The 27,621-nt window shown below is 49.7% G+C and overlaps 1 protein-coding gene across 1 annotated transcript in view; it reads left to right on the top strand.

Moving 5' to 3' along the window:
• The first annotated feature begins 249 nt into the window (after positions 1–249).
• POU2F3 (POU class 2 homeobox 3) overlaps positions 250–27,621 on the top strand; it is a 78,650-nt gene continuing 51,278 nt past the window's right edge. The window contains exons 1-2 of the mRNA XM_068555157.1: positions 250–277; positions 6,636–6,704. Of these exons, the coding sequence (XP_068411258.1) occupies positions 250–277; positions 6,636–6,704 (97 nt within the window). The remainder of the gene's footprint in view (positions 278–6,635; positions 6,705–27,621) is intronic.

Here is a 27,621-nt window from a genome sequence, read left to right as displayed (position 1 = left end):
GCCCCCGCCCCGCCGCGCCGCGCGCTCACCTGGGGAGTGTGGCAATCCCGCCGCGCCGAGTGCTGCCCGGGTGGGCGGGAGGGAGCAGCGGAGCGCGCGACGGCTGCGGCGACGGCTCCGGCGGCGGCTCCCGCGGCGGCGGCGGCGGCCGGGGGCGGGAGGAAGGAGACCCTGGCTTCCCCGGGGGCCCGGCTGGGGCAGACGCGAGGGGCCTGGGGGGAAGCTGGCTTTGGCCCCGCCTGGGGCAGGATGGTGAATCTGGAACCCATGCACCCAGGTGAGGGGCGGAGGGCGCGAGCTCTGACAGGTGTCACTGCGCTCGGGCAGGGGCGAAGGACAGGGCCGCCGCTCTCGGGGGGGTCTTGTTCCCCAGCGGCCAGGAGAGGGCAGTGTGGATAGCGGGTCCGCCGGAGCGGGCGGGCGCAGGGTACGTCTGGGGGACTTTGGGGAAGAATGAAGGTAGGGGCTACGGGGTGGAGGGTGGGAGGGCTTCTGAAGCCTCGCATCTGGAGAGCCCTGGCATCTGGAGAGCCCTGGCATCTGGAGAGCCGCAGCCGTGTGGGACCTGGGCGTGCTGAGCTGTGGTAGTCTCGGGGAAGTTGCCCTGTTCACTGGTTGCAGAAGGGTGGCTCACTGGCTCAGCCAGGGGTGTGGACCTTGGAGTGCAGAAGTGAGGGAAATACGTGTATCCACATGTTGCGTGTTTGGTGTCCCAGGCATTTACGTGAAGTATAGGGAGAGTGGATATTTGTAAGGTCTAGGGGGTGCCTAGGAAAAGTGAGTGGAGCTGGGCATTTACAGAGGCACACCTGGGGCAGGTGCCATGGTGCACATGTATTGATTAGGGCCTAGGGAAGCATGTGTCCGTGTGCATCAGAGGTGAGTCTACCTGTCCCCAGGTGTGTTGGGAGGGGAGGTGGAGCAGACCCCACCCGTGAAGGCGTACCTGCTCCCCTGCTCCGTGAGTCTAGGCAGTGCTGTAAGCTGGTGCGTGGTGGGGCTGGGGAGTCCATGTGCAGGGGCTGAGCGGGAGCTCTGTGGGACCCCACAGGAGGAGCAGCCTGCACAGGGGCCTGTGGGAAAGCGCTTCCATCTCTGTGTCTGTGGGGGGGGGGCAGTGAGAGATGCATCCTCTGTGTTCCATGTCCCATGGATTTAGATACCAAGCCCTCCTCTCCTCAGGGGTGGGAACGTAGGCCATGGAAATGCTTTTCCGGGAGTCAGTTTCTCCTGCGTGAAAGGTCTGTGGGCATGGAGTGAACCGAGACCCCTCCATTCACCTTGCTGATCCGTCCTTCCACAGCCGGGCAAGGACCGGAGCTACTAATCCTGGAGGTTGGACTTGGTGTCGGGGTGGGCCTTCTGTAGGTCTGAGGGCCTGAGCAGAGATGGACTCGACGTGGAGAAAGCTGAGCCTGATTTGGCCATTTCAAACCAGCAACTTGCCTCTTAAAGGGGGCAACACCCAATGAATGACCTTCATTAAGGACTTCAGGGCTGTTGACAGGAACTTTGTTACCTCTCTTTTCTGGAGGAAGATTGAGGGAGTCAATTCTCGTGACCTACCCCAAGGAGCAGGGCAGGCTGGAGGCTTTGGCCCATCCTGGAGCCGCCAATCCTTGAAATCAAGCAGCAGTGGGTGCACGGGGGAGACCCAGTTTCCCAGACGCAGTCCTGGTGGGGCTGAGTGAAAACCAGCAGGCGGTGAGGTGTTAGCTCTGAGCGGATCCCCAGGTGCCAGGACATGCCAGGGAGGGCTCGGTGTGGCGGAAAGAATCATCCAACTGGGTATCATCCAGTGGTTGGGGAAAGTCCATTTTCAGACCTTGTAGTACCATGGAGCTGGACATAGCTGGGGGCAGATCCCGGGTTCTCCTTCCTCCACTTTCCGCCAAGAAGGCCTAGGTGTGCATGGGAACAAGACTTGAAGGCACGCCCCCAGTGGGAAGTTCTTTAGGACCAAGATCAGAGACTTCCAGGGGGTTTTCCACCTCATTGTCTACTGGAGGCTCCTGTTCTGGGGGAAGTGGGAGGAGGGGGGGCAGCTGGGACCCAGCAGGGAGGCCGCCTGGGGGCTAAGAGGATCTAGCCGAGAGCAGGAAAGAGAGGGTGAGGTTGAGGTGAGGAGGCCATCCCTCCATGCCTGGCCTGGGAGGAAGCTCCAGGCTGACGCTTTTCAGAAGCCCGGGCACCTCCCCCAGCCCTGTCCCCTGCAGGCAGACACAAAGGGGGTGATTGAGCTAAACCCAGGGTGCACTGACTCCTCAGGTGGGGTCTACCTCGGGCGGGTGACCTGAGTCATCTCTCTACATTTGCTTGCCACTGCTCCCCAGCCCGCTTCTGTAGTCTATCTCCCCTCAGGGCTGTCTGGCCTCCCTGTGAGGTTTCCCGGCCCCTCTGTGGTGTTTGGTTCCCCTTTGGAGACCTCAAAGGGATCGCTCAGTTTGGGACTTTCTGTGGGGCCTCTCTGACTAGGTCTCCATTTGAGGGCTCCCTTTGCTGGGTCTTCTCAGTGGGCTTTTTAGTCCGGGGTCATCTTTGTAAGGTCTGTCATCGAGGGCCCTGCTGTGGGGTCTCTGAGGGAGGATCCGTCTATGGAGTGTCTCCCTGTGGGCCCCTCTCTAGGGTCACTCAGTCCAGGATCCTCTCTGTGGAAATCTGGCCTCTTCTGAGCCCTAATTTTCCCCTCCCAGCGATCCTGTGTCCTGCGGATGCTTCATAAACAGCACTTGCCCTGTAAATCCCCAGTCCTAGGCCCTTGGGGATTCCCCCTCCATTGATCTACTGCAACAGTTTGGGGGGGATGGAGGGGGAGCAGGGGCACATAAAGTAGTGCATAAGGTCCCCCACTCAGCAGCTCCGCAAGCACTGCGGCCCCTGAGTCAGCCCATCTTTTTGCTCTGATAACCTGGGTACCAGCCGTGATTCAGGTTGGCCTGAGACCTCAGCACTTTGTATTTTGTAGAACACCTCTCACGTGGGAGCACAAACACCTGAGCGGGCATGAGGTCACCAGACACAGGGGCACCCCGGCTAAGGAGGGGCTCCTCCCTCCCAGGCCCAAGGCAGGTAGACAAGAGTCAGACAGAAAACTCAAGAGGGAGAGAAGAGATGGAGGAAACAGTGGGAAAGCAGCCGGAGGGGGACACCTGGTTAGTCCCAGAGCATCTCTTTTTTGCCCTTTTCCTCACTGTGAGCTGTTCCCTGTCAGGGTTGGGAAAGAAGGATCAAGTCTCACAGACTGATACCAGTTCCAGCTCAGGACCATTGGGTTGGAAGGTCTCTTGAGAGGAAGTGCATTTCTCTTGAAGAAGAGACGAGAGGCATCTCCTCCAGAGGAGAGTTGGAGCCCTGGCTAGCTCAGAAGTAGGACCGGTGGGCCCCTTGAATTCCCTCTGGTAGAAGTGCCTGCAGCAGTGGGTGCGGGAGGGAGAAGCAAGGAGGGAATTCCAGTCCCTTCCGAAGAGATGAAGATGGACAGTAGGAGAGAGAGTAGTGGGCCTTTTGCTTTCCTGCCATAGCCTGGGCCCAGGAGGTCCAGGACACTGTGGACACTCAGCCTGCAGCCTGGGGAAGTGCTGCCCCGTGGACTTTGCTCCCGCAGGTTCACACACACATCCTGGTTCACAGATGTGTAAGGAGGGGCTGCTGCTGGGAGTTAAGAGGTTTTACAGATCATCTCAGCCTGACCCTCCATTCAGAATCAAACCCCTGTGCAATCCCAAAGTATCACGATGTTGCTCCCATAATGGGTACATCCAATGAGTACATGTCCTGGCAGAGTGTGGAGCCTTTGACTCCTTCAAAAGTTATTTTTAGACATGATTAGGACAACCTTTTTTTTTTTTTTTTTAATTATTATTTATTTATTTTTGGCTGTGTTGGGTCTTAGTTTCTGTGCGAGGGCTCTCTCCAGTTGCGGCAAGCAGGGGCCACTCTTCATCGTGGTACGCGGGCCTCTCACTATCACGGCCTCTCTTGTTGCGGAGCACAGGCTCCAGATGCGCAGGCTCAGTAGTTGTGGCTCACGGGCCTAGTTGCTCCGCGGCATGTGGGATCTTCCCAGACCAGGGCTCGAACCCGTGTCCCCTGCATGGGCAGGCAGATTCTCAACCACTGCGCCACCAGGGAAGCCCAGGACCACCTTTTATGCTAATTTAAAAGATCAGAGAGATGGCTTTTGGGTAGAGTTAAAGGTGGTGCAGGGAATGGGTGTTGGGGGAGTGTTTGGGTTACAGGCATAGAATTATGGTTTAGCTAAAAAGTTACCCTTCTTAAACGTCAGATGTTTGAAGTAAGTTGATTCAGAATACCTGGTCATCATCCCACCCTCACTACCTCTTCAACTCTCCCTGTCCCCGTGAGCATTTTTCCCATGAAGTCAGAATTTGGAGAATGCAGATGGCTTCCCAGGTAAAGGACAAATTACGATATTGCTTAGACAGAAAAACCAAAGCTGTTTACTGTAATGGGAGAAGGGGACTCCCATCGAAGCCTAAGTATCTGTTTAGTTAATTCGTTTATCACGTGCTTCCTTTGTGCCAGAAACTGTGCCAGGCAGTTTTCATTCAGTATCTTATTTGCTCCTCACTATAACTCTGGGAAGTATCATTTTTCTCATTTTTTTTTTAGCTGAGAAAACTGAGGTTCAAATATGTGGCCAGGGTCCCCCTGTGCTAGTTAGGATGGCACTGGGATTAAATCCAGGTCTGTCTGCTGTCAAAACCCATGCTCTGAATTCTCGGCGCTACTGAAGCAGGTTTAAAAGCCCACTGAGGGTAAGCACTCACCCCCTCCCGCCCCTTCCCAGCAGTCTCTGACGTTTTCTCAGCACTGTTGAAGGATCCCTATGGGGAAGTGTGACTGAGCCGATCTGTAATAGGCAATGCCCAGCTCCAGTGTGGGACTTCATGGGTGGGACAAAGCTAAGCCCATTTCCCCACTGGAGCAGAAAGCGTGGAGTAGCAGAAGCCCTTTGCAGACGTGTCCAGGTGGCCCACACTAGTTACTCTGCATATTCATGCATGACAGACCGTACAAAAAGTTTCCAACTGCAGCAGGAAGGACTTTGGTTAGGCTGGAGAAATGCCTTCTTAAATGTAGTGCACTGAGAGGGGTGGCAAGTGTGGTTGCAGGGTTTCCCCTAGAGGTCTGTAACCACGCAGGACAGTGTGGATGTCTGGGGAGGGCTGTACGGAGCTCCAGGTATTTACCTGGGAGTCATCACTTTGACGGGTCTCAAAACTATTCCTCAAACTACAGTGGCTTCCAAGGTTGCTTACTCCCTCCCATGCTCCTGGGGTGTTCCAAGGGCTGGAGAACCTTGGGACTCCCCATCTCTGTCTTGCTTGGCATGGCAGTCACCCCTCCTGCATTGCAGTCACTACACCCCCTGGGACCACACTTTAAATCTCTGCCAGAGCCACACACATCATTGCCCTAAAAAAAAAAAAAAAGAAGAAGAAGAAATAAAAGTCAGTTTCTTCCTGCTTTTCCTGGGGCGGAGGTCCACCCTTCTCCCTCATCCTGATCATCTCCAGACCTCAGGCATCCAGACTGTCAACTGCCCGATTACGTGGCACAAATTAAGACGGCCTGCTTACCCAGCATTGGCTGGGGAGCCCGGTATGCAAATTGGCTCACCAAGACTGTATCTGGTTTGAAAGAGTTAAAGTGCTGCCCCAGAGAAGGGGGGGGGGGGTGGTCAACAGGATTTGAATAAAATATTCTTCTGCCTTTAACGGCTTCAGTATTTGGGTGGTTTCATAAGGAGAGGAGCTGAGAGTGAGTTAGCTCGAAGTTGTCTCTTTCCTTCTCTTTGCTGACCCTTGAGGAGACTTAGGGGCCTCCTAGGCAGTGGCAGCTGTCTGTTGTGGGTAAATGTTTAATTTATTGAAATGAAGCAGGGCAGAGAGGCCAGACCCACAGCACTTGGGGGCTGAGACAGGGGGCCTTGTGTAGGTCTTCTCTCTCCTCGGGGCACTGACCCGCCTGCCATCCCTTTCTTACCGAGAACGTTGAAGGAGTAGGAGAGAAGGTAAGGGTTTCCAAGGAGGGCCACACAGGAACTAGGGTTTGATCACCAGACAGTGGGCTGACCTCTGAGAATCAAGCAGAGAATAGAGGCAGGATTGGCTAAAAAAGATGAGAAGGGCAAGCCTTGGTTCAAGGGTACTCTTACCTCCCAGGGTAGAGTTATTATGAGGGGGAGGACGGGAGATGGCTATTTCTTATGCTACTTTAAAAAATAACAGACATTCCCCAAATCCCAAAGGAAATGAGGATGGAGAATGAGAAGCATTCTCCCCCATTCCCCACCCTCCGCTGTACCCTTCCCCTTGTTAAATTTTTACCAACTGAGCCTGGTGATAGAAGGAAGTGGCAATGAATGATGCAAAGGGGACAGACCCTGCAGTAGCACTGGAGAAAGGGGGAAAGGAGGCAAGTCTGGGAGGAGGGGATATGTGCCCCGAGCTTATGAATATTCTAATAGTTGTATGTTTAGGAATCAGGAATTTGAAAGTCTGATGCTTGTTGTAATTACACATTCATCTTCGCTGTTTAGTTAAAGCCACATATGTCGTAGCGAGAAAAATTGTGACCTGTTACTAAAATCAGTTGTGTTTTCCCTGCAGATATCAAGATGAGTGGGGATGTAGCAGATTCTACAGTTGCTCGAAGTGCTCTCGGCCAGGTGGAGACAGGTAAGGGTCTTCTCTTCTGGGGAATGAAACAGAAAAGCAAGGGCAGGACAGAGTTACTGGAATTCATCAAATAATGGAATAATGTGGTATCTCTTCTGGCTTGGTCTTTCAGCCAATCAGACCCAAAGGCTGGGTCTTAGGAAATGAAGGGATTCCCTAGAGACAGGGGGTATGACCCTGGAGCCTTTGAACAGTAGACACTGGTCTACAGTGGAACAAAGCCTCTGAAACTAGGCTAGGAAAGGGCCAGATCCTTAGAAACAAACAAGAAGTTAGGGAGGAGATTCACTTTTTTTCTTTTTTTTTTTCATTTTTAAGTAACATTTGTTTTTTTGCTTTTTGTTTTTTCTACTATTTTTTTAATAGATCTTTATTGCAGTATAATTGCTTCACAATACCCTGTTAGTTTCTGTTGCACAACAAAGCGAATCAGCCATATGCATACACGTGTCCCCGTATCCCCTCCCTCTTGAGCCTCCCTCCCATCCTCCCTATCCCACCCCTCTAGGTCATCGCAAAGCACCAAGCAGATCTCCCTGTGCTATGCTGCTGCTTCCTACCAGCCAACTATTTTTACATTCGATAGTGTATATATGTCGATGCTACTCTCACTTCGCCCCAGCTTTTCCCTCCCACACCATGTCATCAAGTCCATTCTCTATGTCTACCTCTTTATTCCTGCAACTAGGTTCATCAGTACCATTTTTTTTCAAGACACCTAGAAGCAGCAGGCTGTGTTCCCAGCTGCTACTGACTGACAGAAGGCAGAATGTGTCTTTAGTAGATGGGAGCTAAGGCCTTTTAACCCCAGATTTCTCAATAATCCTACTCAAGGAACTAATCAAAGAGGCCCATGTACAAGTGTTCCTCTTCCAAATTACATGCATGTGGGTGGTAAATAGACCCAGAAAGGAGGGCTTGGTGCCTGTAGATGACTTTGCTTTGTGAATAAAAGAAAGAGGACAGGAAAGAATTGAGAAGAAAGTTTCATAGCTCTCTGCTTTTAACTCCATAGTCCAAACCTTGCTTTGAAAGCTCCATATAATTAAAAAGAACTTAAAGAAAGATGAGCATAAATTGTAACATCACCAAATAACTTTAAGAGCATCCCAACAAGACCTCAATTCGTCTTTCATCTGGATCATTAGAGGCATAGAAATTAGAAGTGGAAGAGAATCGATGTCCCCCAGAGCTAAAATCTTTCCCCAAGTCTTCAGGTGTGGTCTAGTTCCATTCTTGAAGCTAAAAGACTGAGGATCAGGGACACAGTCACTGGGGGTCTTGTGGAGGCATCTGCAGGATACATTTACCATAAACTTTTCTGCCCCTCCGCCCTCAATTTAATATTGAAACTGTCTGTTTGCACGGGTAGTGGTACAGGTTTTATATTTTGCTTTGTGTCTGGGAACAGTTAAGCTTGGAGAGGGTGGGCCAGTTGCAACCATTTGTCAATTGATTTATTAGCTGAGTATGTTTTACTAAAGGTCTGTGGAGTGGGGTATCTGTTCTCCCCAATAGTGAAGAAAATTCCCTTTAATCTCCAGAACTCCAGCAAGGCTTTCATATCAGTTCACCTGATGAGTAGTAATAGGTACATCTCTGCTCTGAACTCTTCCCTAGAGAAAAACCAGAGTCCAGAAGCCTTGATTCAGAAGTTGTCACCCTTTCCCAGTAGCAGGCTGGCTAGAGCCAACTCTGTTCACCTGGGCCAGGTATATTGCCCCAGGTATGTGGTGACACAGCTAAGAGAGTGTCCATGTGGGTGGAAGACCACACTTAGCAGGATAGCTCTGGTGCTCTGTTATTTGTTATGGGACCAAGTCAAGGCAACTGTGTCAAGAGTGAGAAGGACCTACATGAAACCCTGAAAAGCGATCCAGGAGACGGAGGGAGTGCAGAACCTAGGTGGGGATTAGGAAGGTTAAGGCGTTACAGGCAATCTCAGCAAGTTCTGGCCTCCTGTCTGGGACTGTGGGAGCTTGCACAGACTAGGTTGAAGGAGAAAGAGTCTGAACATAAACTGGGACTTTCAGAATACGAGTGTCATCTCAGTGTCTGCCAGTTCAAAATGTGACCTTGGACCAGCCACTTTGCTTCCCTAGGAGGCGGGAACAGATGACCTTTGAAGAGTATGGATTTAGAATCAAACAGACCTGGGGTAAAAATCACAGCTCTGCTGCTTACTGGTTATATGATCTGATGAGTTAATTCAGCCTCATCTCTTCTAAAGAGGACAATTAATGTCCATCTTAGAGAGTGGGTTGAGAGTTAGCTGAGATATTTAAAGCCCTTAGCACAGTGCTTGGCACATGACAGCTGCGGTCATCATTTCCTCTAATGGCATCATTAAGATTCCGTGATTCTGTAATATACAAAACGAGACTTGCTGCTAAGTGTTCTGGGGCTGCAGGTAGCTGGGGTGCCCTTCTCCCCTTCACTCAGGCCAAGTGGGTCAACCCTACAGGTTGATTTTGTTCCTTCCACCACTCAGGGAAAGATTCTGTGTGGGTCCTCCTCAACTCCAAGGACACCCTTTAGTTCATACTGTCAGAACGCCTCCATTCCCAGATCCTTCACTTCTAGCGGCTCAGCTTGGTGGCTGGTAGCATCCTTACTTAGGTGACTGTCAAATTACTGCATGTTTTTAAGGGCAAGAAAAAAAGAAGCAGCTAATTAAAGTAACCAAACTTCCTGGAAAGTCATTCTGACTCATTTTTTACAGAGGAAAGCTTATCATGAGTCACAGTGATTACCAACTTGGTTTAATGGCTTCCTTTGGATTTTTAAAAGGCAGATTCCCCTGCCCAACAGTGCCTGAACTAAGGGGTGGTTTGTCTCTGGGTTTTAAAGAAACTATAAACAAAGGTGACCTAGAAAGCCCCAGCTCCCTGAGAGTACCCTCTGTGTTGTGTGAAATCCCCAAGGGGCTCGAGGTGGGAGCTGGGAAAGGGAAGTGAATTTCCCCTCCGCACTGGCCAGGACTGCAAAGGAGAGCGTTCTCTAGTCTAGACACAGACCTCCTGGTTGGTAGAGACCTGGCAGGGCAGCTAGCTCATTCTTTCCTTTCCTTCGGTCTATGAGGAAGCCGAGGCATGGGTGGACAGAGGAGAAATTCAGTGTCTTTGTGACAGCACTCGGGACCAGAGAAGGCTCCCAATGCCCTGGCCAGTGTTGTTTCCACACCCCGCAGAAGACTGACGCCAAGCTGTTTCTAGATTTCTGAACTATCAGCTTTTCTATCCTTCCTTTTACTCCCCGTTTTTACTTTTCCTTCCTTCTTGAGGCTGACACCGATTTTTTTTTTCCAGTTCTCGACTGAGTGGTTCATAAGAACATAGCCTTACCCACATTTCAAAAGCTCCCAGCTCCATAACTGACCATCCCCAAGCACCCAAGCAGATAACCCTATGACTTTTGACCACTCTGGTCACAGTGTAGCCTCCTACACAGGGGAGGACAAATACGGTGGGCTTGGGAGGAAGAAGGGAAAGGCCAGTCACATCCACGGAGCCTCCTTCCCATACCCAGGCACATGGAGCCAACTGTACATGCATTACCTCATTGAATTCTTACAATTGCCATTTTTATCAATGAGGAAATTGTGGCTCAGAATGAGAAACTAACTAGCCCAGGATCACACAGCTTCTAACCAGTAATCAAACTCCGGCCTGACTCCAGGCTATTAACTCCCTGCAGATTATTGGGCAAGTGTTTCCCCCGCACCAGACATTTATTTTCCTCCCCATTAAGGAGGGTTTGGGGCTGGATAGTCTCTAAGGGCTGAATTTTTAGAGATGTGTATGCAGTTCTGCTTTTCCAAAGTCTCTGCCATCAGTTCCCACACCGTGCATTTGTGTGGGGACTTCCTCAGCCCTGAGCTGTGCCCGTCTACCCCGTCACCTCCCTCAGCCCCTATATCCCCTCCTTCCACCGTCCCTCTCAGCCCGCTCTCCTCTGACACCTCCAGCTGCCTCGCTCTGTTCAGGCTCCGTCCTCTTCTCCGACCTCGCTGGCAGTCCTCGCTTGTGTCAGACCCTGGGCTCAGAAAGATGACGAAACAGTCCCTGTCTTCCAGGAGCTTTCCTCCAGGGCTTCATGGTGGAGTGGATCACAGGGCCAACTTGTGTTTGGAAGAGCATGTTCAAACAGTGCATTTGGACTTTACAACAATTCTGTGAGGGTAGATGGCACCATCCCACTTTGCAGACGGGGCAATTGAGGCTGGTTAGCTGATTTCCCCAAGATTCTGTATCTAGCAAATGAAAGAATTAAACTTGGGTCTTTCTAGTGACTATTTACCCAGAGATGGTGGTGGGAAGACTGGGGACCAGCACAGGGAACCAGGGACAGAGGACACAAGAGAGTGGCAGCATCAGGGAGATGCCGAAATTATGGCAGGCGGCTCCAGCCAAGGGGCTTGGCTCTCCTCCTTGGCCGGAGGAGAGCCAAGCCCCTGCTGGGGGGTTGGTCTCATCCAAGAGGCAGAAGCCTTGTCTGGTGCCAAAATGTGCTTGCTGGGGAAGAGAGGGAAAGAGCTGGGGTCCACTCACTCCCTTTGGTAAACTGTGGAGGGTGAGAATCTGGCCTTGGAGAGAACTGTCTCCATCTCTTCTCTCATCCTGAGCCAACCTCACCAACACACCAGCCCCGGCTCCCCGCATTCTGCAGGCTCAGTTGTCATTGGTGGAGTGGGGGGTTGCAGACCCAGATGACAGTGGAGCAGACGCCTTAGGACCCTTGTCCTGCTCAGAGATCTGGGAAGGAAGGGCTCCACGAGGGGAGCCCAGGGGAGGAAAAGGGGAGCAAGCAGGAAGCGGGTGGGGACTGGACTCTGTCAGTCATCCCTTCCTGCTGCCCTTCTTCTCTGCTTCAGTTGTCCATCTGAGAGGTGAAATGGCTCACAGTGTCCCACCATCCGGAAGAACCATCCAGGGGAGTTAGCTGCGTGGGGACCCTTTGCAGAAAGTCTCCTCACTTAAACCTGGCAACTTTCTGCATGGCTTTAAGAAGGAATGGACACGATTATGTAGGGGAGACCAGAGAGGTTAGTCATTCTCCTTAAGGCCCAAAGAAATAATGAGTAACTGACCCAAGTAGAGAAACCCCCTCTTGGTCAGTTCATTCCTGGGACCTCGCTATCTCCACCCTACTGAGTCCCCAATAAAAGAGCCAAGGATAAAGAAACTACGTCTCACTGCGACGAAGAGATGCAGTTCCAGGCAGAAACAGGCAGAAGGCTCTAGAGACGTGTGTGGGTTTTAACCCAAATGTTTATGGAATAGAACTATTCTTTCAATGACAGAGAGGACGAGAGAAGTCTAGGAAGTACCTGGAGTGAGGTGAGACTTGGGGGAAGGTGCAGAACAGTCTCCAATTGACAGCTCTTTCTAAATGAGACACATGGGCGCACGCACACACACACACACACACACACCCTTCTATGATTAAATGACAGAGTGGGTGTGAAAGCACTTTGCAAAGTGTATGTCACCATACAAATACAGTCCGTCATTAGGTTGATAATTATCAGAAATGTTCAGGAGACAAGACAAAGCTCTGTCACTGAGCAGTGTGGGACAAGTCTGCTTGTGCCTTAGACTCGAGTTTCCTTGTCATAATATGGGGAGGAGAGGGCTTGGGGGAGTAAAATGAAGAGAATGAGCTGGGTGGGCTCTAGGATTCAAGCCTGGTGACTCTGGTCCTGTGCCTCGGTCTGTACCCACTCTCGCCCTTACCTCTCTGGAGGAGAAAAAGGAAGTCACAGCCCCTCCAGATGTACAGGGGGAACTGATATGAATCCCTGGATTCTGAGAGGATATCTTGCCCATACCTCTCTCTTCCTTTGAAGACATTTCAAAACCATCCCTGGAAAATAAAGGATCTTGTTCTTAGAGCTATTTTCCCCTCATTTATCCTCCATCCTTAAGAAAAGCTAACCCCACAATTTCTCTTGGCCACCTATTCTTGTAGGATACAATTCTCAGTGTCGGGAAGTCCTTTCTTATCTCTTGTCTATAACCCTCATGCTGCAGCATAAGCCCCTTGCCCCTGGTTCTGGCCTTCTCAAACCAGAGTGGCTTCCATCTCACCACGTTACCAGTTTCTGTGCAGGGAGATGAGGAGGTACTAATTCACCATCCAGGCTTCATACTGTGGCCGTGTGTGCCAGAGGTCTCGGGAGAGCAGCCTGTGGGGTCAGGAGGTACCTGCCTGTAGCACACAGAGAACCTCTGCAAATAAAAGAGCTACTACAGCAGCTCCCACCTGCGCCACACTTTCTCACCCATCTAGTCCCAAACCCAACCCCACAGGGCAGGACCATGCTGCTCAGATGAAAGTGTTGTGAAGTGTTTTTAATAGCAGTGTTTTTTTATATGTTGCTAGAAATCAGGAGGTTTATAACACATTCATGTCCAGAAATGAGTTAAGATACTTTAAAGTCTAAACACACTATATATGAGTGTGTTTAGGGGCGTGTATGTTGCAATCTCAAGACGGATAATAGTCCCTATGGACTAAATTAATACTTGCCTCTGAGTAGCAGGTATGTTTGTAAATATAAAATTATGTTAAACATTAGCACCAGTGCAGGTGAATGAGCCAAATCCTGCCTGGCACCGTCCCTCTTCCTTTCGGAGATCTCTTTAAGGAAGGGCCACCTTCCCCACCCCAGCCGCCATCTCTGCAGCCCCCAGAAGAACATGGACCTCCTTTTCTCTCCAGCCTAAGAGGGAACAAAGCAAGGGGGCCGGGTGGGGGGGCATCTGTGTGCTGTCTTTTACCATCTGGAGCTCCGCTTGGTTTCATCAGCGGTCATTCCTTAGGGCACCGCTTCAAACAACGTGGGCTGCAGGACCAGTCGTTTTACTTCCGGTCTGTCACAGAGCGGTCCATAGTCCCGCCGTGCAGGACTGGTATGCAGCTCATACCCACCTCGTACACACATTCAACAGGGCCCAGACTTGTCTACCCTGCGTCCACAGGGAGCGCTCACTAATGACATACTTGGGGTGCTGTGAACATTTCTAAATTCTTACTCTCTGTGTTTGGACGCATCTGGTCTCCGACCTTAACGAACAGTTCAGACCAGCCTGGCTGTTGGACCGCACTTGGAGGTGCCCTGCATTAGAGGATAAGAGTGTGCATAAGAATGCCCCTTTCCTTTGGCGTCCCACGGGCAATGGATACATCTTATGACCTTAGCATCCCTCCTACTCCCACTGTCGGTGCCGTGGGGGCAATGATGGGGAGATCCAGCAGGAGAGGTCGGTCCCAGGCTCTCCTTTGCTGCCAGGGGTGAAATGACACCCACCCCCAACCCGCTACCAACACACACACACACACACACACACACACACACACACACACGCGGCCCTGAGCAGCGTCCAGAGACTCAACGCTGTAGCTTCTGGGCCTTAGCCCTTCACTAAGGCACCCAAGTTGCAGCCCCCCTCCCTCATAAGCTGTGAGTAAATGCTTTTGGTCTCTTGGGCCCACCCTCCTCCTTAAGAAACAGTTACAGCAATGAACACCTGGTGTGGAAAAATGCTGAACAAGTGGAAAAAGAATTTGAAAAGAAATGAGCAGCCAAATTAGGGTTACGTCTCAGGGCTTGAAGAGCAGCCCCAATCCGGACAACTGAAATGCAGTTACACTCGGTCCGCCCCACTCCCAAACACACAGACACACACACACCCAGCTCACACTCCCGCGCAGACACACACGACTCACACGATCCCCACCTCAAAGCCCTCAGGGCAGGGTGGGCAGGCTGGCGGTGGGGTACACCCACTGGCAGTCTTCCTTTCTGGTCAAGGCTCTATCAAAGGCAGGCTGGGGTTGTCGGGGGTGTTGTGAAACTACAGGAGGGGCAGGGGAGACGGAAGTTGGAGTCTCTGCCAGCATTTGCTAGCGGGTCCCCCTCAGGAAGGGAAGGGCTCTGCCAGGATGACCCATCCTGAGGAAGAGCTGCTGAGGGGAGAAGCAGGTGCAGCTCCCCTTGCATCCTCTCACTCCCCACTCCCCACAGCCAAGGGGAAGAGGGGCAGACACGTCCCTAAAAGGGAAGCCGCCGCATGAGGTCATCCCAACTGGGGCTGCGTCCCTCTCATTGGAGCCTGAGGGTCTGGTAGGACAGGGCTGGGCAGGCTGAGAGGATGACCAGAGTCCTCAAAGGAGGCTGAATTTCATTTCTAGGGACTTCAGCCACGGACAGTTCAAAGTCCCCTCCTGGATCCTCCGTGGGCTCAGAGCTGACTGTGGGGAGCTCCTGGGTAACAGCAGGGCCCCGGGAGACTCAGGGAGGGCAGGCCTTTGTGCCAAGCTAGGAGCATGGGAAACAGAGCTGCGGGCATCTCCCCAAAAAGCACTAGTGCTGTTGACTCAAAAAATAATAGGTGTTAATTTGCATGGCATTTTACATACAGGTTCCGTGCCCTGCTTTCCGTCTCCTATCACTGGCACCCCCGAAGCCCTCTAGGTCTCTCCTTTCCTGTCACCCCCTCTAGGAGCATCGCTGTGTCCTCCAGACTCCAGAACTTCCTCACCACCATCTAGCCCATCCTCGGATTAGGCTAGCCTGAGAAAAAAACAGCGGTTGGTCTCGCTTGGGTGAGACCAAATCTGGGTCCAGATTTGCACTAGAGAAGCAGGCAGGAAGCCTGGCAGGTCTGGGCCCCGTTGGGCACCTCGGTGAGGGGTGCCCCACCTGCCTGCTGGGAAGAGGAACAAAAAATCTAAGCCAGAGAGCCCAGAGAGGGGCCAAAAGGAGAGGAAACCCAGTGGTTGCTATGACAATGGGGTCCTGGCGCCCAATTTGCATAGGGCAATGATTTCCATACTGCAGGGTGAATTTCCATATCCCTGCCTCAAAGCCTGTTGGGGCAGGGAAGGGGGAGAGGGGAGAGGTCATTTGAAATTCAAATGAGGATGATTAAGGTTTTCTTGAGAAGGGAAGTGTGCACAAAAAGGGTTAAGCCGGCTGGGAAATGTCTGCTCTGGACTCCAAGGTATCAAAGGGAGGTAGCACTGGGCTGGCTGCTCCCACCCTGTCCCTGTCCCCTCCCCTCAGGCCCCTGGAGGCCTGAGGCTGGTTGGCTGAGTGGGGTATTAGTGACCTCTGCCTCTCGGGAGAACCAACTGGGTCCCCATCCCTGCCTAGCCCCAACTCAGTTTACCCCCAGTGTCATAAGGATGATTGGGCTCTTAAGGACCATTGAGTGAGTTCTGGTTCTGGCCTCAGGCCTGTCTCCCTCTGCTGACAACAGACTAGACATCTCAGTTTTTCTACCAGTGAAACTGGAGAAACAGTCTGCACCTTCTCGTTTGGCTGAGGAGATGTGAGGAGAGATGGAATCTGGACTCATCTCTACCATGAACCTGTGTCAGCAAGTCACCTCTCCGGTCTTCAGGCCTGAGTTCGTGCATTGGACGAAGGGTCTGAACTTGAGAGTCTCTAAGATCACTTCCGGCTCTAAGCTGCTGAGATCCGTGAGCACACGCTGACCCTTTGTGCTCACTGGTTATTGTTTGAAACATGGGGGTTGCTGTACCTCTCAGTTCCTGTAATGTGTTAGGAAGGGCACTGCTGCCCCCAGCTTACCAAGGCGGAGGCATTAAAGGCATAGACTTTGGAGCCAGAGTCTGTATTTGAATCCCAACTTTTCTACTTACTAGTTATATGACCTTGGGCTGGTTACTTAATGTCTCCGCTTGGTTTCCTAGATTGTAAAATGGAGGTAATAATAGGGATAGGCTCCTAGAGTTGCCGTGAGGATTTTGTTTTTGTTTTTCTTTTTTAATATTGTGGAGAGTGAGGAACTATTTTTTTTTTTTTTTGGTTTTTTTTGTATTTTTCTTTAATAAATGTATTTATTTATTTAGGGCTGTGTTGGGTCTTTGTTGCTGCGCGTGGGTTTTCTCTAGTTGCGGCGAGCGGGAGCCACTCTTTGTTGCAGTGTGCGGGCCTCTCATTGCGGTGGCTTCTCTTGTTGTGGAGCACGGGCTCTAGGCACACGGGCTTCAGTAGTTGTGGCACGCGGGCTCAGTAGTTGTGGCTCACGGGCGTAGTTGCTCCGCGGCACGTGGGATCTTCCCAGACCAGGGCTCGAACCCATGTCCCCTGCATTGGCAGGCGGATTCTTAACCGCTGCGCCACCAGGGAAGCCCCTGCTGTCAGGATTGAATAAGCCAACATGTGTAAGGCACTTAGAGCAGAGCCTGCCATACAGTAATGCTATTTGCCAGTATTAGTATCAGAAGGACAGAGTGTCCACGCGTGACCCAATGGCCAATCTAGGGACCCTCTATTAGGAATATGGGCTGTCTCCTGAGTAGACCTACCTGTGAATTCGTTCACTCATGGCCAACACACTGTCCTATCCACCTGCGCTTGGGAGTGGGAAGCGTGCTTTGGTGAAGGACCCTCAAACAAACCGACTCCAGGCAATCAGGAAATGGCCAGAAGAAGGGGAGGGAGTTGGTGGAAAGACCCCTCCTCCCAGGACCCAGTGTTTAGGGATGGTACAGATTCAGGGAGACTAGATGATCTTTATAGTTCTGGAAAAATCTGAAGGTCTCATTTTTTCCCCCTTAAGTTTCTGTGGCGACTCCATATGTGTTTTCATTTGGAGATAGTATGTCAATATATACTGTGGTGTGGTCAGCCTTGGCTGGTGGGCAGACATGGGCTTGAGTTTCTACTCGGCAATTTACTAATCAATAACCTTGGGCAAGTTGATTAACCTCTCTGAGCCTCAAGTTTCCTCATCTGTAAAATGGGGATAATAAGAGCACCTACTCATAGGGTGGTTGTGAGGATTAAATGCTGTCCTGTGTATAAAATGTTTAATACAAAGCTTGGTGCATAGTAAATGTTCAATGAATGTCAACTATTAATTAATCCCTATTATTTGAAAATAGTGTTCTCCTGCCAAAATGTTTGAAAATTCTCTGATCTAGTCCCATTCTCCTATTTTATGGGGAAAGAGAGTGGGGTCAGAAAAGAGGAATGACTTTCTCAAGGTCACAGCAATGGGTTGAGATCCCTGTTTCTTTAAAAGCCCTTTCCCTTCCCTAGAGGCAGTCCTCTGTTTTTTGCTTTTGTTTTGTTGTTTTGTTGGACAGTCTCCCCCCTCCCCATCACCCTTCCCTCAGAAGTGGCCCCTCCAGCCCTAGGAACACAGGCCCCAGAAGGAGAGGAAGCGACATTACCCCGGGTGAGGGAAAAGGCATGGTGTCTGGATGCGGAAGACGGCTGTGTGACATTAACCAGCCCTGTCCTCTCTGAGCTTCAGTGTACTCACTGGTGAAACAGGAGTTCTGGAATCCTGGCCCTGCAGACCTCACAGGCAGGCAAGACTCTAATAAGGGCTGGATATGAAAGTGCACTGCACAGAAAGGAACAAACCCAGTGCACGCCACAAGACCCATGCGTGTTGGCCAGCGCACCAGCCCTGCAGCCAGAGCCCTGAGATCCAGCTTCCTCTCCTCCAGCTCAGGCGCCATGACCCAGCCTCAGTTTCCTTATCTGTAAAACAAGTTGTGAGGCATGAATGAAACAAGAGTGTATCTGTGGCAGCTCTCAGAAGTGAGAGTTGTTCTACAAATGTGAGATAGCATCTCCCATCTAAGCTTTCTTACCACACACGTGGCCCTCTGAGCTGCACAAAGGACGTCTGTGTGCCCACATGAGGACCAGCGCCCGGCTGCACGCCCCTCTCTGTAGCTATTCCTGCTCTTCCCACCCACCCTTCTCACCCCCACTTCACTCAGTCCCGGGAAGGGGGCGGCAAAGTGTCTCTTACCAGCCTTAAAGCTCTTTGAATCTCTTCCCCTCTCAGGGCTGGGCAAGGAGTAGAGAAAGGGCTGGTCTGGAGGTGACCTTTAGGGAACCCCTGGGCTAGGGTGGAGAGTCAAGTCCGGACATCGGAGCTCGGGCTTTGTTCCTGCTTTGCCATGTATTACCTGTGTGACCTTTAGTTCATCACTTATCCTCTCTGGGACTTAGTTTCCCTACCTGTAAGTGGTGGGTGCTGCACTGGGAGTCTCTGTGTGGTCCCCTCGAGCACAAGAAAGTTCTGATAGAAAAATAGCAGCCAAGGTGCTTCTCTGACCTGTGCTTGTTTAGGAGTGATGGGAACCCTGGGTTTCTTTAACAGAGTCTTTCCTTTGAAGTTGGATTTTTATTGTTTTCTAGGGTCAGCGGATTATGAGTGGAGACTTTGCTGGGGAACCTGGCCCTTTGGCCCCATTCCAGGCAGGGACCTGAGTCCCTGGCCTCTTCAGCATAGCCTCTGATCATGCTGCCCACTTTGGGCCTCAGTGTGAGGCCAGCAGGAGGTGCAGGGGCAATGCAGGGGGCACCAGAGAGTCCCATCCATAGCTCAGACTGAGAAGAAACAGGGATTTTATTTCCTAAAGAATTCGAAGACCTCGGTGAGGAGCCTTTCATTTATCAAAGAATGACGACAGATGGTAAAGGGAAGTCGGAGGAGGCTGGGCTTCCGTTTTAGCAAAGGTGGGCAGTGGGTGCCCTCCTCAGCCCCACGCTCCTGACATCTGTGGTAAGGGCCTGGAGAGCAAGGCTTCGGGGTTCAGTCTCATGACTGTGCAGGTGGAGAAACTCATTGGAACGCTCACACAGGCCGTGTTGCAAGGAAGCCCTGAGGTCAGTCATGTTTACCCTGCCATTCTAGAGAGGAAGAAGCTTTAAATCATGAAAGTCCCCAAAGCCACAGACGGTCAGAGGTGGAGGGACCCTGTAAGATCATCCTGTCCTGGGGTAGCAAGTGGGTTTCTTCAGGAGAGCTGCTTCTGATCATCAGTGGTGGTCACTATGCACTGAGTTTAGGAAAAGGAGGCAAGTGAGGCGGTCCATTAGTGATGTCTGCCCTGGGCATGGCTCACACGCTTCATCTTTGCATCTGCTATCCACAGCCGGGGACACTCAGCTGGTGGAGAACTGAAGCTCAGATCTCCCATCCCCTATGCCAGTGCTCTTCCCACAGCCCATCAAGGACATCCTGTGTCCTGTTCTTCAGGTGGCTTCAGGGGCCAGCCTCAGTTTCCTCCTGGACATTTCTTTGCTCCTACGAAGAAGGTGGCAGGAATATAGGCAGAATTTTTTATTTTAACATGTAAGGAAAATTGAAGGCTGTGGAGATCAAGCAACTTGCCCAAGGTCCAGCATAAAACAGCCTTTGAAGTAACCCTCAAGCTCAGTTTACGGTGTGTTCTCTGTACAGAACTCTGACCATTAGGCAACAGTGCCCAGTTCCTTGGAGGGATCTCAAGTAACAAAAAAAGTAGGCATGGTGTCTGTGGGGTCTTGGGGAAAAGTGTTCTGACTGGTTTGAACGACCTCACTGGGAAGTCTCGTGGTTTGCTCTGGCGGCTGCCTGCCCAGCAGTGCTTCCAAGGTCCTGGTTGCTTTAATCATTGCTATCCCAGGAAGTGCCAGCACTTTTGCCAAGTGGTCATAAAATGACAGTGGAAGTCTTGCTGGGTTAACCTGGGAGCGGAGCTGGTGAGAAGAGAAGCAGCCCAGAAATGGGAGAGGTTCAGCCGCATTGCAGAATGCTCTCTGCATGTTTACCAGGCAGGAGTGAAAATCCTGCTGGAACAGGATTCTTGTGCTTCCACCTCCCTCACCCAGAGAATTGCTCCCCAGGCAAACTCACATCCCAGCGCTGCCAAAGCATGCAAATCAGCGGGCCTGCGAGGCTGTGGCTCAGAGGTGGGAAAGCAGAGGGCTGGCGCCGGCTCCTCCTGTCTGCTGTCGGAAGGGGCTCCTTGCCAGGTGGCTCGGACTGCTGACCTGGTGCCCACCAGATGCCAGGGAAGGAGAGGCAGAGGTGGAAGTTGCCTTTGACCCCTGTGCACCTCCTACAGACTGATCCTTGGCCTTTCTCATGGGGACTCCATTGGGTATTACGGCCATCCTGGCCTCAGGAAATTCTATCCAGAATCCCGGGTCTCCCTGCCAATTCAAGGTGCCTTTTACCCTCTTTTGGTCACTAAATCCCATTTTCTATGAACTGAGATGTTGTCTTCATAATTAACCCAAATCCCTCGAACTGTATTCTCGGCCTCTTCCTTTGTCTGGAGCTCTTTGGTATTGATGAACAGTTCTGGGTACCGTGTGGGACCAGGGAGATTCAGGAGTTGGGGCATTTAGCTGGAACTTGGATGGAGTCCTCAGACACTGTCTGAGTTTTAGAGATGCTAGCGGTGGCGTTATGCTAGCGTGGGAAGGATGTACCACATTGGGGTTGGAGACATGGGTTTTTGTCGTCCCCTGAGGATCATTCCCAACACGTGCCCATACTTCAAAAGCTCTGTTACTTCATACATATTATCACTTAACCTTGTTGAGACTCAGTTTTCTCACTGTAAAATGGGGGTGAATAATAATGCTTCATTTTCCCAAAGGCAGAGCGCTCGCCTTGGTGATCTCTTCAGGTCCCTCCCAGCCCCGTGAGCGACAGTTCCAAGGTGTTTGCGCTCTGGCTTTCTTGCTAGAAGCTTCATGGTCCAGAGATTCCCAGGAGACCATGAGAACCAAAAGAGGCTTGGAGAGACCTTAGCTGGTGTCCCTTCCAGCTTGGCACAGTTCTTACCCATTTGCCCCCAAGACATCCAAAGAGAGGATTCTGAAGCTTCCTTTGTGAGCCCTTTCTGCCCCATCTCTGCCCTCTGTGGTTCATATCTTTTAGTTGTGGGCAGAACAAACAGGACAGAGGGAAACGGTGGGGAGAGTTCTTTGGTCCTTCCTTGCCTCCCTCTGCAAATGCTACACAGTGCCCAGCTTCTGGGAGGGGAAGAAAAAGCCCTGGTACATTTCAATCAGCTGCATTGAATCCTAGGACTTTAGAGATGGAAGGAATTTTCAGTCCCCTGAGATCACCCAAGATTCCCCCCTCTTGATATTATCAAATTGCCCCTCAATTCGAATACCACTTCTATAACATCCCTGAAATAAGCAACCTCTGCCTGAATATTCCTAGCAATGGGGAGCCCTGTTGATATGAAACTGTGGGTTTCACTGCTGGACAATTCCACGTTTTACAAAATTCTTCCTTATACTGAGGTGAAGCCTGCTTTGCAGGAGCCTCCAGCACTGACCTTTGTGGAGCTGGGTCTTTGGAACTGCAGACTAAGCCTGCTTCACATCCATGCCAATATCTGGGGAGGAAGGAAGAGTACACTGACATTTGCTGAAGCACTTACTATGCGCCAGGCACTATGCCAAGTAGATCTTTCAAATGTTCCCTCACTGAATTACTTTAAAATTTTTTATTTTGAAAAACTTCAGATACATAGAAAAGAGAAGAAACAGCTTAATGAACAGCCATATACCCATCACCTGGATTTCACAGTTGTTAACATCTTGCCGTATTTGTTTCATCCTTTCTGAGGGGAAATATTTTATTTTTAACTTTTTATTTCAAACGCACGCAAAGGTAGACACTAAAACGATGAGCCCCATATACTCATTGCCTACTCTCAACAACCATCACATCTCTGCCATTCCTGTCACTGGAATATTTTCTTGTAAATTATAGACATTATAACATTCCAATCCTAAATATGGCAGTATGTGTCTCTAAAACGTAAAAGACATCTAAGGGTAAGTGTTCTCCTCTCTAGGCTAAATATCCTTTCCTCATTTGGTGTGACATCTAAGCCCCTTACCGTCTGGGTCCTCATGTTGCACAGCCCAGTTCGTCAGGGTCCCTTTACAAAATGTTGCCCTGAACTGGACGTGATACTCTCAGCAGAGATCTGCAATGGTCTGCATGCCTGCTAATGCACAGGATAGCATTAGCTTTTTAAGCAGCTACACCACACCTGTGCAGCACACTCAGGCCAATGTTGGCTTCAGTGAACTGAAGTTCTCCCTTTTTTGGTTTCTTTTTCACATGAGACACTAGCGCCAGCCTCCTCTCTCTTCCCCTCCCCACAAGGACCTGCAGTTTGTTTATTTCCAGATACTGTCTGCCAATAAACAGAAATGGGAATCACTTTTTTGTTTTTGTTTGGGAGGGAGAGGTATATTATATTTCTTTAGGAGATCTAACCTCTTTGAAAATGTAAAATACAGAGTATAGATATTTTGATGGTCAAGTATCTTAAATTATGCACACTTGAATTTTTAATCACCATATGTATCTGCTGTGTTATTCCATTGCTCTAGTTTGAGGTTGGTTATTGGTATTGTTGAAAAAACTCTTTATCAGGTTTCACATTGTAGCACAGAGTCTTTTGTTTAAGCTTTATTGAGGTGTAACTGGTAAATAAAATTGTAAGATTTTTACAATGTACATCATGTGATTTGATACGTGTATACATTGTGAAAGGACTCCCACCATCTAGTTAATTAACACATCCATCACCTCTATATTTGTCTTTATATGTGTGAGAGAGAACATTTAAGTTCCACTCTTTTAGCAAATTTTAATTATACAGTACAGTGTTGTCAACTATAGTCACCATGTTGTACATTAGATCTTCAGACCTGATTCATCTTACAGCTGAAAGTTTGTACCCTTTTACCAACTTCTCCCTATTTCAGAACCCTTCCAGCATCTGGCAACCACTTTTCCACTCTCTGTTTCTATGAGTTTGACTCTTTTTTTTTTTTTTTGGATTCCACGTATAAGTGATACCTTGCAGTATTTGTCTTTCTCAGTCTGGTTTATTTCACTTAGCATAATGCCCCCAAGGTCAATCCATGTTGTCGCAAATGGCAGGATTTCCTTCTTTCTCGTGGCTGAATAATATTCCACCATGTAACATGTTATATATATATAACATTTTCTTTATCCATTTATCCATTGATGAACACTTAGGCTGGCTATAGTGAATAATGCTGCAGTGAACAGAGGAGTGAAGCTATCTCTTTGATATCCTGTTTTCATTTCCTGTGGATATACACCCAGAGTAGGATTGCCAGATCATATGTAGCAGATAGGCTTAAAGGTAGGGCATACTTTTGAGCAATTTGACTACTTTAGTTGCCTACCCAGTATGAGGTAGAAAATTAGCTTTCTGGGTTAGAGTAGTTGTCAAAACATAATTCCCTAATTTTAAAAAACTCTTTACTTTTTTCTCCTTTTTTTGGTGGTAAAAAACATACAATATTAAATTTAAACATAAAACATAAAATTTAAACATAAAATTTACCACCTTAATCATTTCTAATTTCAACCTCCTCTATCTTTTATGTATACAATTGACCTTTTTTAACCTAAATGTAGGGCTTAGATTTATTCCTGTTACATTTTATGTTGTTGGTTTTGGCCTCTTATTAGAATCAACCAAAATATTTTCTAATCCTGATTTCATCATTCAGTTGTCTGAATTAATCTCACGCTCTGCTTTAAATCACTTCCAGATTTGATCGGCATCAATACTGCTTATTTGCCTAAACTGTTGATTACAGTCTAATACTTGGTTTTCTCTGTGTTGGACTTTGGATGCAGTGGGTTTATTGGGAAAATTGTATGAGTATGGGAGTTGCAAAATCCAAGCTTTAGTCCGAAATCAAGGTCTCTGAGGCTGTGTGACCACTGCAACGTGCTCCCCTCTGAGGTTGGACTTCAGTATCTTTCCAATGTTAAAAATAATGCTCCGGCCCCTCTGTGTGTCCGTCCTGCTTTGTTTTTTTTTTTCTGCAAGTGGCTGCCATCTTTCAAAGCCAGAACTTGGATAATAGAATATGATCAGGTTTCTGCAGGTGGTGGCACCTGTAATTTCTTAGATCTGAATAGAAGATTCGTTTCTCTAGCAGTTTCTTAGTGATTTGGATCAATTAAACACATAGTCATTCAGTTCCTACTATGTGTTAAACACTGTTTTAGGCTCTTGGGGTACAAAAATGAATAAGATGTAATAACCCTGGCCTCTAGGAGCTCCCAATTTCATGAGGGAAACAGACACACAAAACACTGAGTTTTAAAAAATGTGGTAGGTGCTGGAAGAGATATAAGTAAGAGAGGTGGAAACACAGAGGAGGAAATCCCTCATTTTGCTTTGGATAAGTTTCATGGAGGATGTGACATCTGAGTTGGGTCTTGGAGGACGAGTGTGTATTTCCTAGGGAGAGAGGGCATTCTAGTCAAAGGGAACAGCATGTGCAAAATCCCTGACCAAGGAGCAGGCCCAGCCTGATGGAGGAGTGGCCCGGGACGTGTGCAGCCCAGCCCACAACTGGAGAGTGCTTCCCAGCATATAGTTGAGCTTTACTGTATTCCTGGGGAGTGGGTGGAATTGAAACTATGACCTTATTTTGCCATCAAGATGCCTGAGGCTCTGGAGCTTCCTGCCTTGACCAAGGTCACACAGCTTGGGAGCGATGGAGCCAGGACTTGAACCCTAATTCTCTGACTTCAAGTCCAGGACTGTTTCATGTATGCCCTGCTGCTGCTGCACACCACAGCTTAAAGGGGTAGAAAACAAGTTTCTGGTGATTGTGGACCAGTATTTCCCACAATATGGTGATTGCATCCCTTTCTTTCTCTAGGAAAGAGGGGTACCCTCCTCGCTGTTTCAAAAATGAATAAATTGGGTCCTGGGAATGGCTTGTCGGTCACATCTCAACCTAGAGCATTAGGGCAGCAACAGAACCCCAGTGAGCTTGATCTTGTCCCAGAGTTCCCAGGCACCACCTCCCAGGCCTTTCCTGTAGGCTGGGTGGGGAGAGGTGCCAGGTGGAACTAGGTCCATGGAACATGGGAGAGAAGCAGGAAGAAGCAGCAGTAACATGAGGGCTGAGGCCATTTCCCCTCAGCCAGATCTGGAGAGAGAATCAACAGTGTCATCAGAAATGAACTAACGCCTGTATTAGACTATGTCATGGTGTCTCCACCTAGGCCCCCAGGTGCTCTGAGCTCCTTCTCCCCAGCTGGGGGAAGCCATGTCTCCTGAGGATACTCTGACCTGCTTAGCAGTGGAATCAGAATCGGAGGTGAAGTCACTTTGGGGGACTGAACCTTTATTCAGCTCCCAGTGCTGAGCTAGTGCCACTCTCTGCTGTCCCAGAGTAAAGGGGTCCGTCTCCTGGGAGGTCCTGGCTGGCCTGGGCCCCTCCAGTCCAGCCATTCAGTCAGCCTGGGACTCAAGGAGGATTAGACAATGATACCGACGCAGGCCAGGATGAGCCTGATGAGAAGGGGAGGCTCCATCTTCAGGCTCCAAGCGCAGCAGGTGCGTCCTCAGGGGAGAGGCCTCTGGAGAAAGACCCCGGAGAAACTCCTGGACAAGAGAAATTGTTCTCTTGTCGGCTGGTGGGTTTTAAAATTAATCTCTGAGTGCTGTTTGCTCATCTTTTGCATTCTGTGGATCTCACAAACAACACTCTAACGGCATCCGCAGATATCGAAAGTAAAGACTTTTCTTAATTGTTCACAATCCTGATGACCTGTCCAAGACAGACTGTTTTGGCCCTCAAGGTTTCTCTCCCTTTCTAGGTCTCATTCACATGTATGTTATTACCTCTTCTGGAGGTAATGGTGTTACACCTTCTCTTGCCTTCCAGACACCATACCTGCCTGGTCTTCCTCCTGCTAGAGTGCCCACTCTTTCTCAGTCTCCTTTGCTGGCCCCTCCTCATCATTCCCAACCTTGACCCTTTTATTCTCCTTCATCTGGACTCAGTTCCTTTGTGAACTCATCAAGTTCTATGGCTTTAAATACCACCTATAAGCTGAAAACTACCCACCCTGTACTTCTGACCTGACACGTATCCTGAGTCCAAACTCCTTTCCCTGTCTCTCCTGGGATCTTTAATTGGCATCTCAAAGTTAACACGTCCCAGAACATAGCTTTTGACTTTATACCACCAGCCAGCTGCTCCCCGAGTCACCCCCATCTTGGGGAATGACTCCACCACTCACTCCATGGAGAAAGCCCAACCCTAGGAATCATCCTTCCTCTCCTTCCCTTGCACAACTCCTTCCAGCCATCAGCTGGCCCTGTCAGCTATCAATTCAAAATCCAGGTCCTTCTCACTACCTGCACGGCTGCCCTTCTGTCCTGCACACTGCCCCCTCTCACCTGACCCACTGCGATAGCCTCCTGGCTGTTCTCCCTTCCTCCTTGCTCATCCCTACAGCTGATCACCGCAGGTGTAAACACTTAAGTCAAAGCATGTCACTCCTCTGCTCAAAACCCTCTGATCACTTCCCAACGTCCTTGGCATGAAAGCTGAAGTCTTCAGCACGACCCGCCTGCCAGATCCATGTCATCTTTCCCCTGGTCACACCCATCCACATCTCTCCAGCCTGGCTGGCCTCATCACTGTTCCTCAGCAGGCAAGCCTGTTCTTGCCTCACTCAGGTCCCGATCCCTCCATCTGGAATCATGTTCCCCAGACCACCCTGCTTATGGACAGCCTCTGACACACTCTTCCGCTGACCATGTATTATTGCTCTCCATAGTAACTCTCTCTAAATGAAATTATATATTTGTTTTCTTATTCCTTTTATGTCTCCTCAACTAGAAAAGAAGATCCGTGTGGTCAAGGACTTCTGTCTATCTTTTCCAGTATTATATTTCCAGTGCCTAGAACAGTGTCTGGTATAGACAGTGTATTTAGCAAATACTTGTGGAATGAATGAATTTGCTCTTTGGTCGAATTTTAAAATCACTCCTTACTAGACCACCTTTACAATGTCATGAAATAATTTTTAATATAAAAGCAATTTTATCTTTAAGTCTACCCTCTACACACACACACACACACACACACACACACACACACACACACACACACACACAATTTTCAGTCTGTGGGCCCTTCCCATCTTAACTCCCCTCACAGATTATCTATTTAGTCTTCGTTAGTCTCAAAATCAGGCTGCTATTCAAAGGTGACTTCCCGTCTCACTAATTTCCTCTTTCTCAGAATCCTGTAGCC

This window comes from Eschrichtius robustus, chromosome 11 (genome assembly GCF_028021215.1).
Source record: "Eschrichtius robustus isolate mEscRob2 chromosome 11, mEscRob2.pri, whole genome shotgun sequence".
NCBI classification, from domain to species: domain Eukaryota; kingdom Metazoa; phylum Chordata; class Mammalia; order Artiodactyla; family Eschrichtiidae; genus Eschrichtius; species Eschrichtius robustus.
The sequence above is the reverse complement of the archived record's forward strand: the minus strand, read 5'-3'. Positions and strand labels throughout refer to the sequence as shown.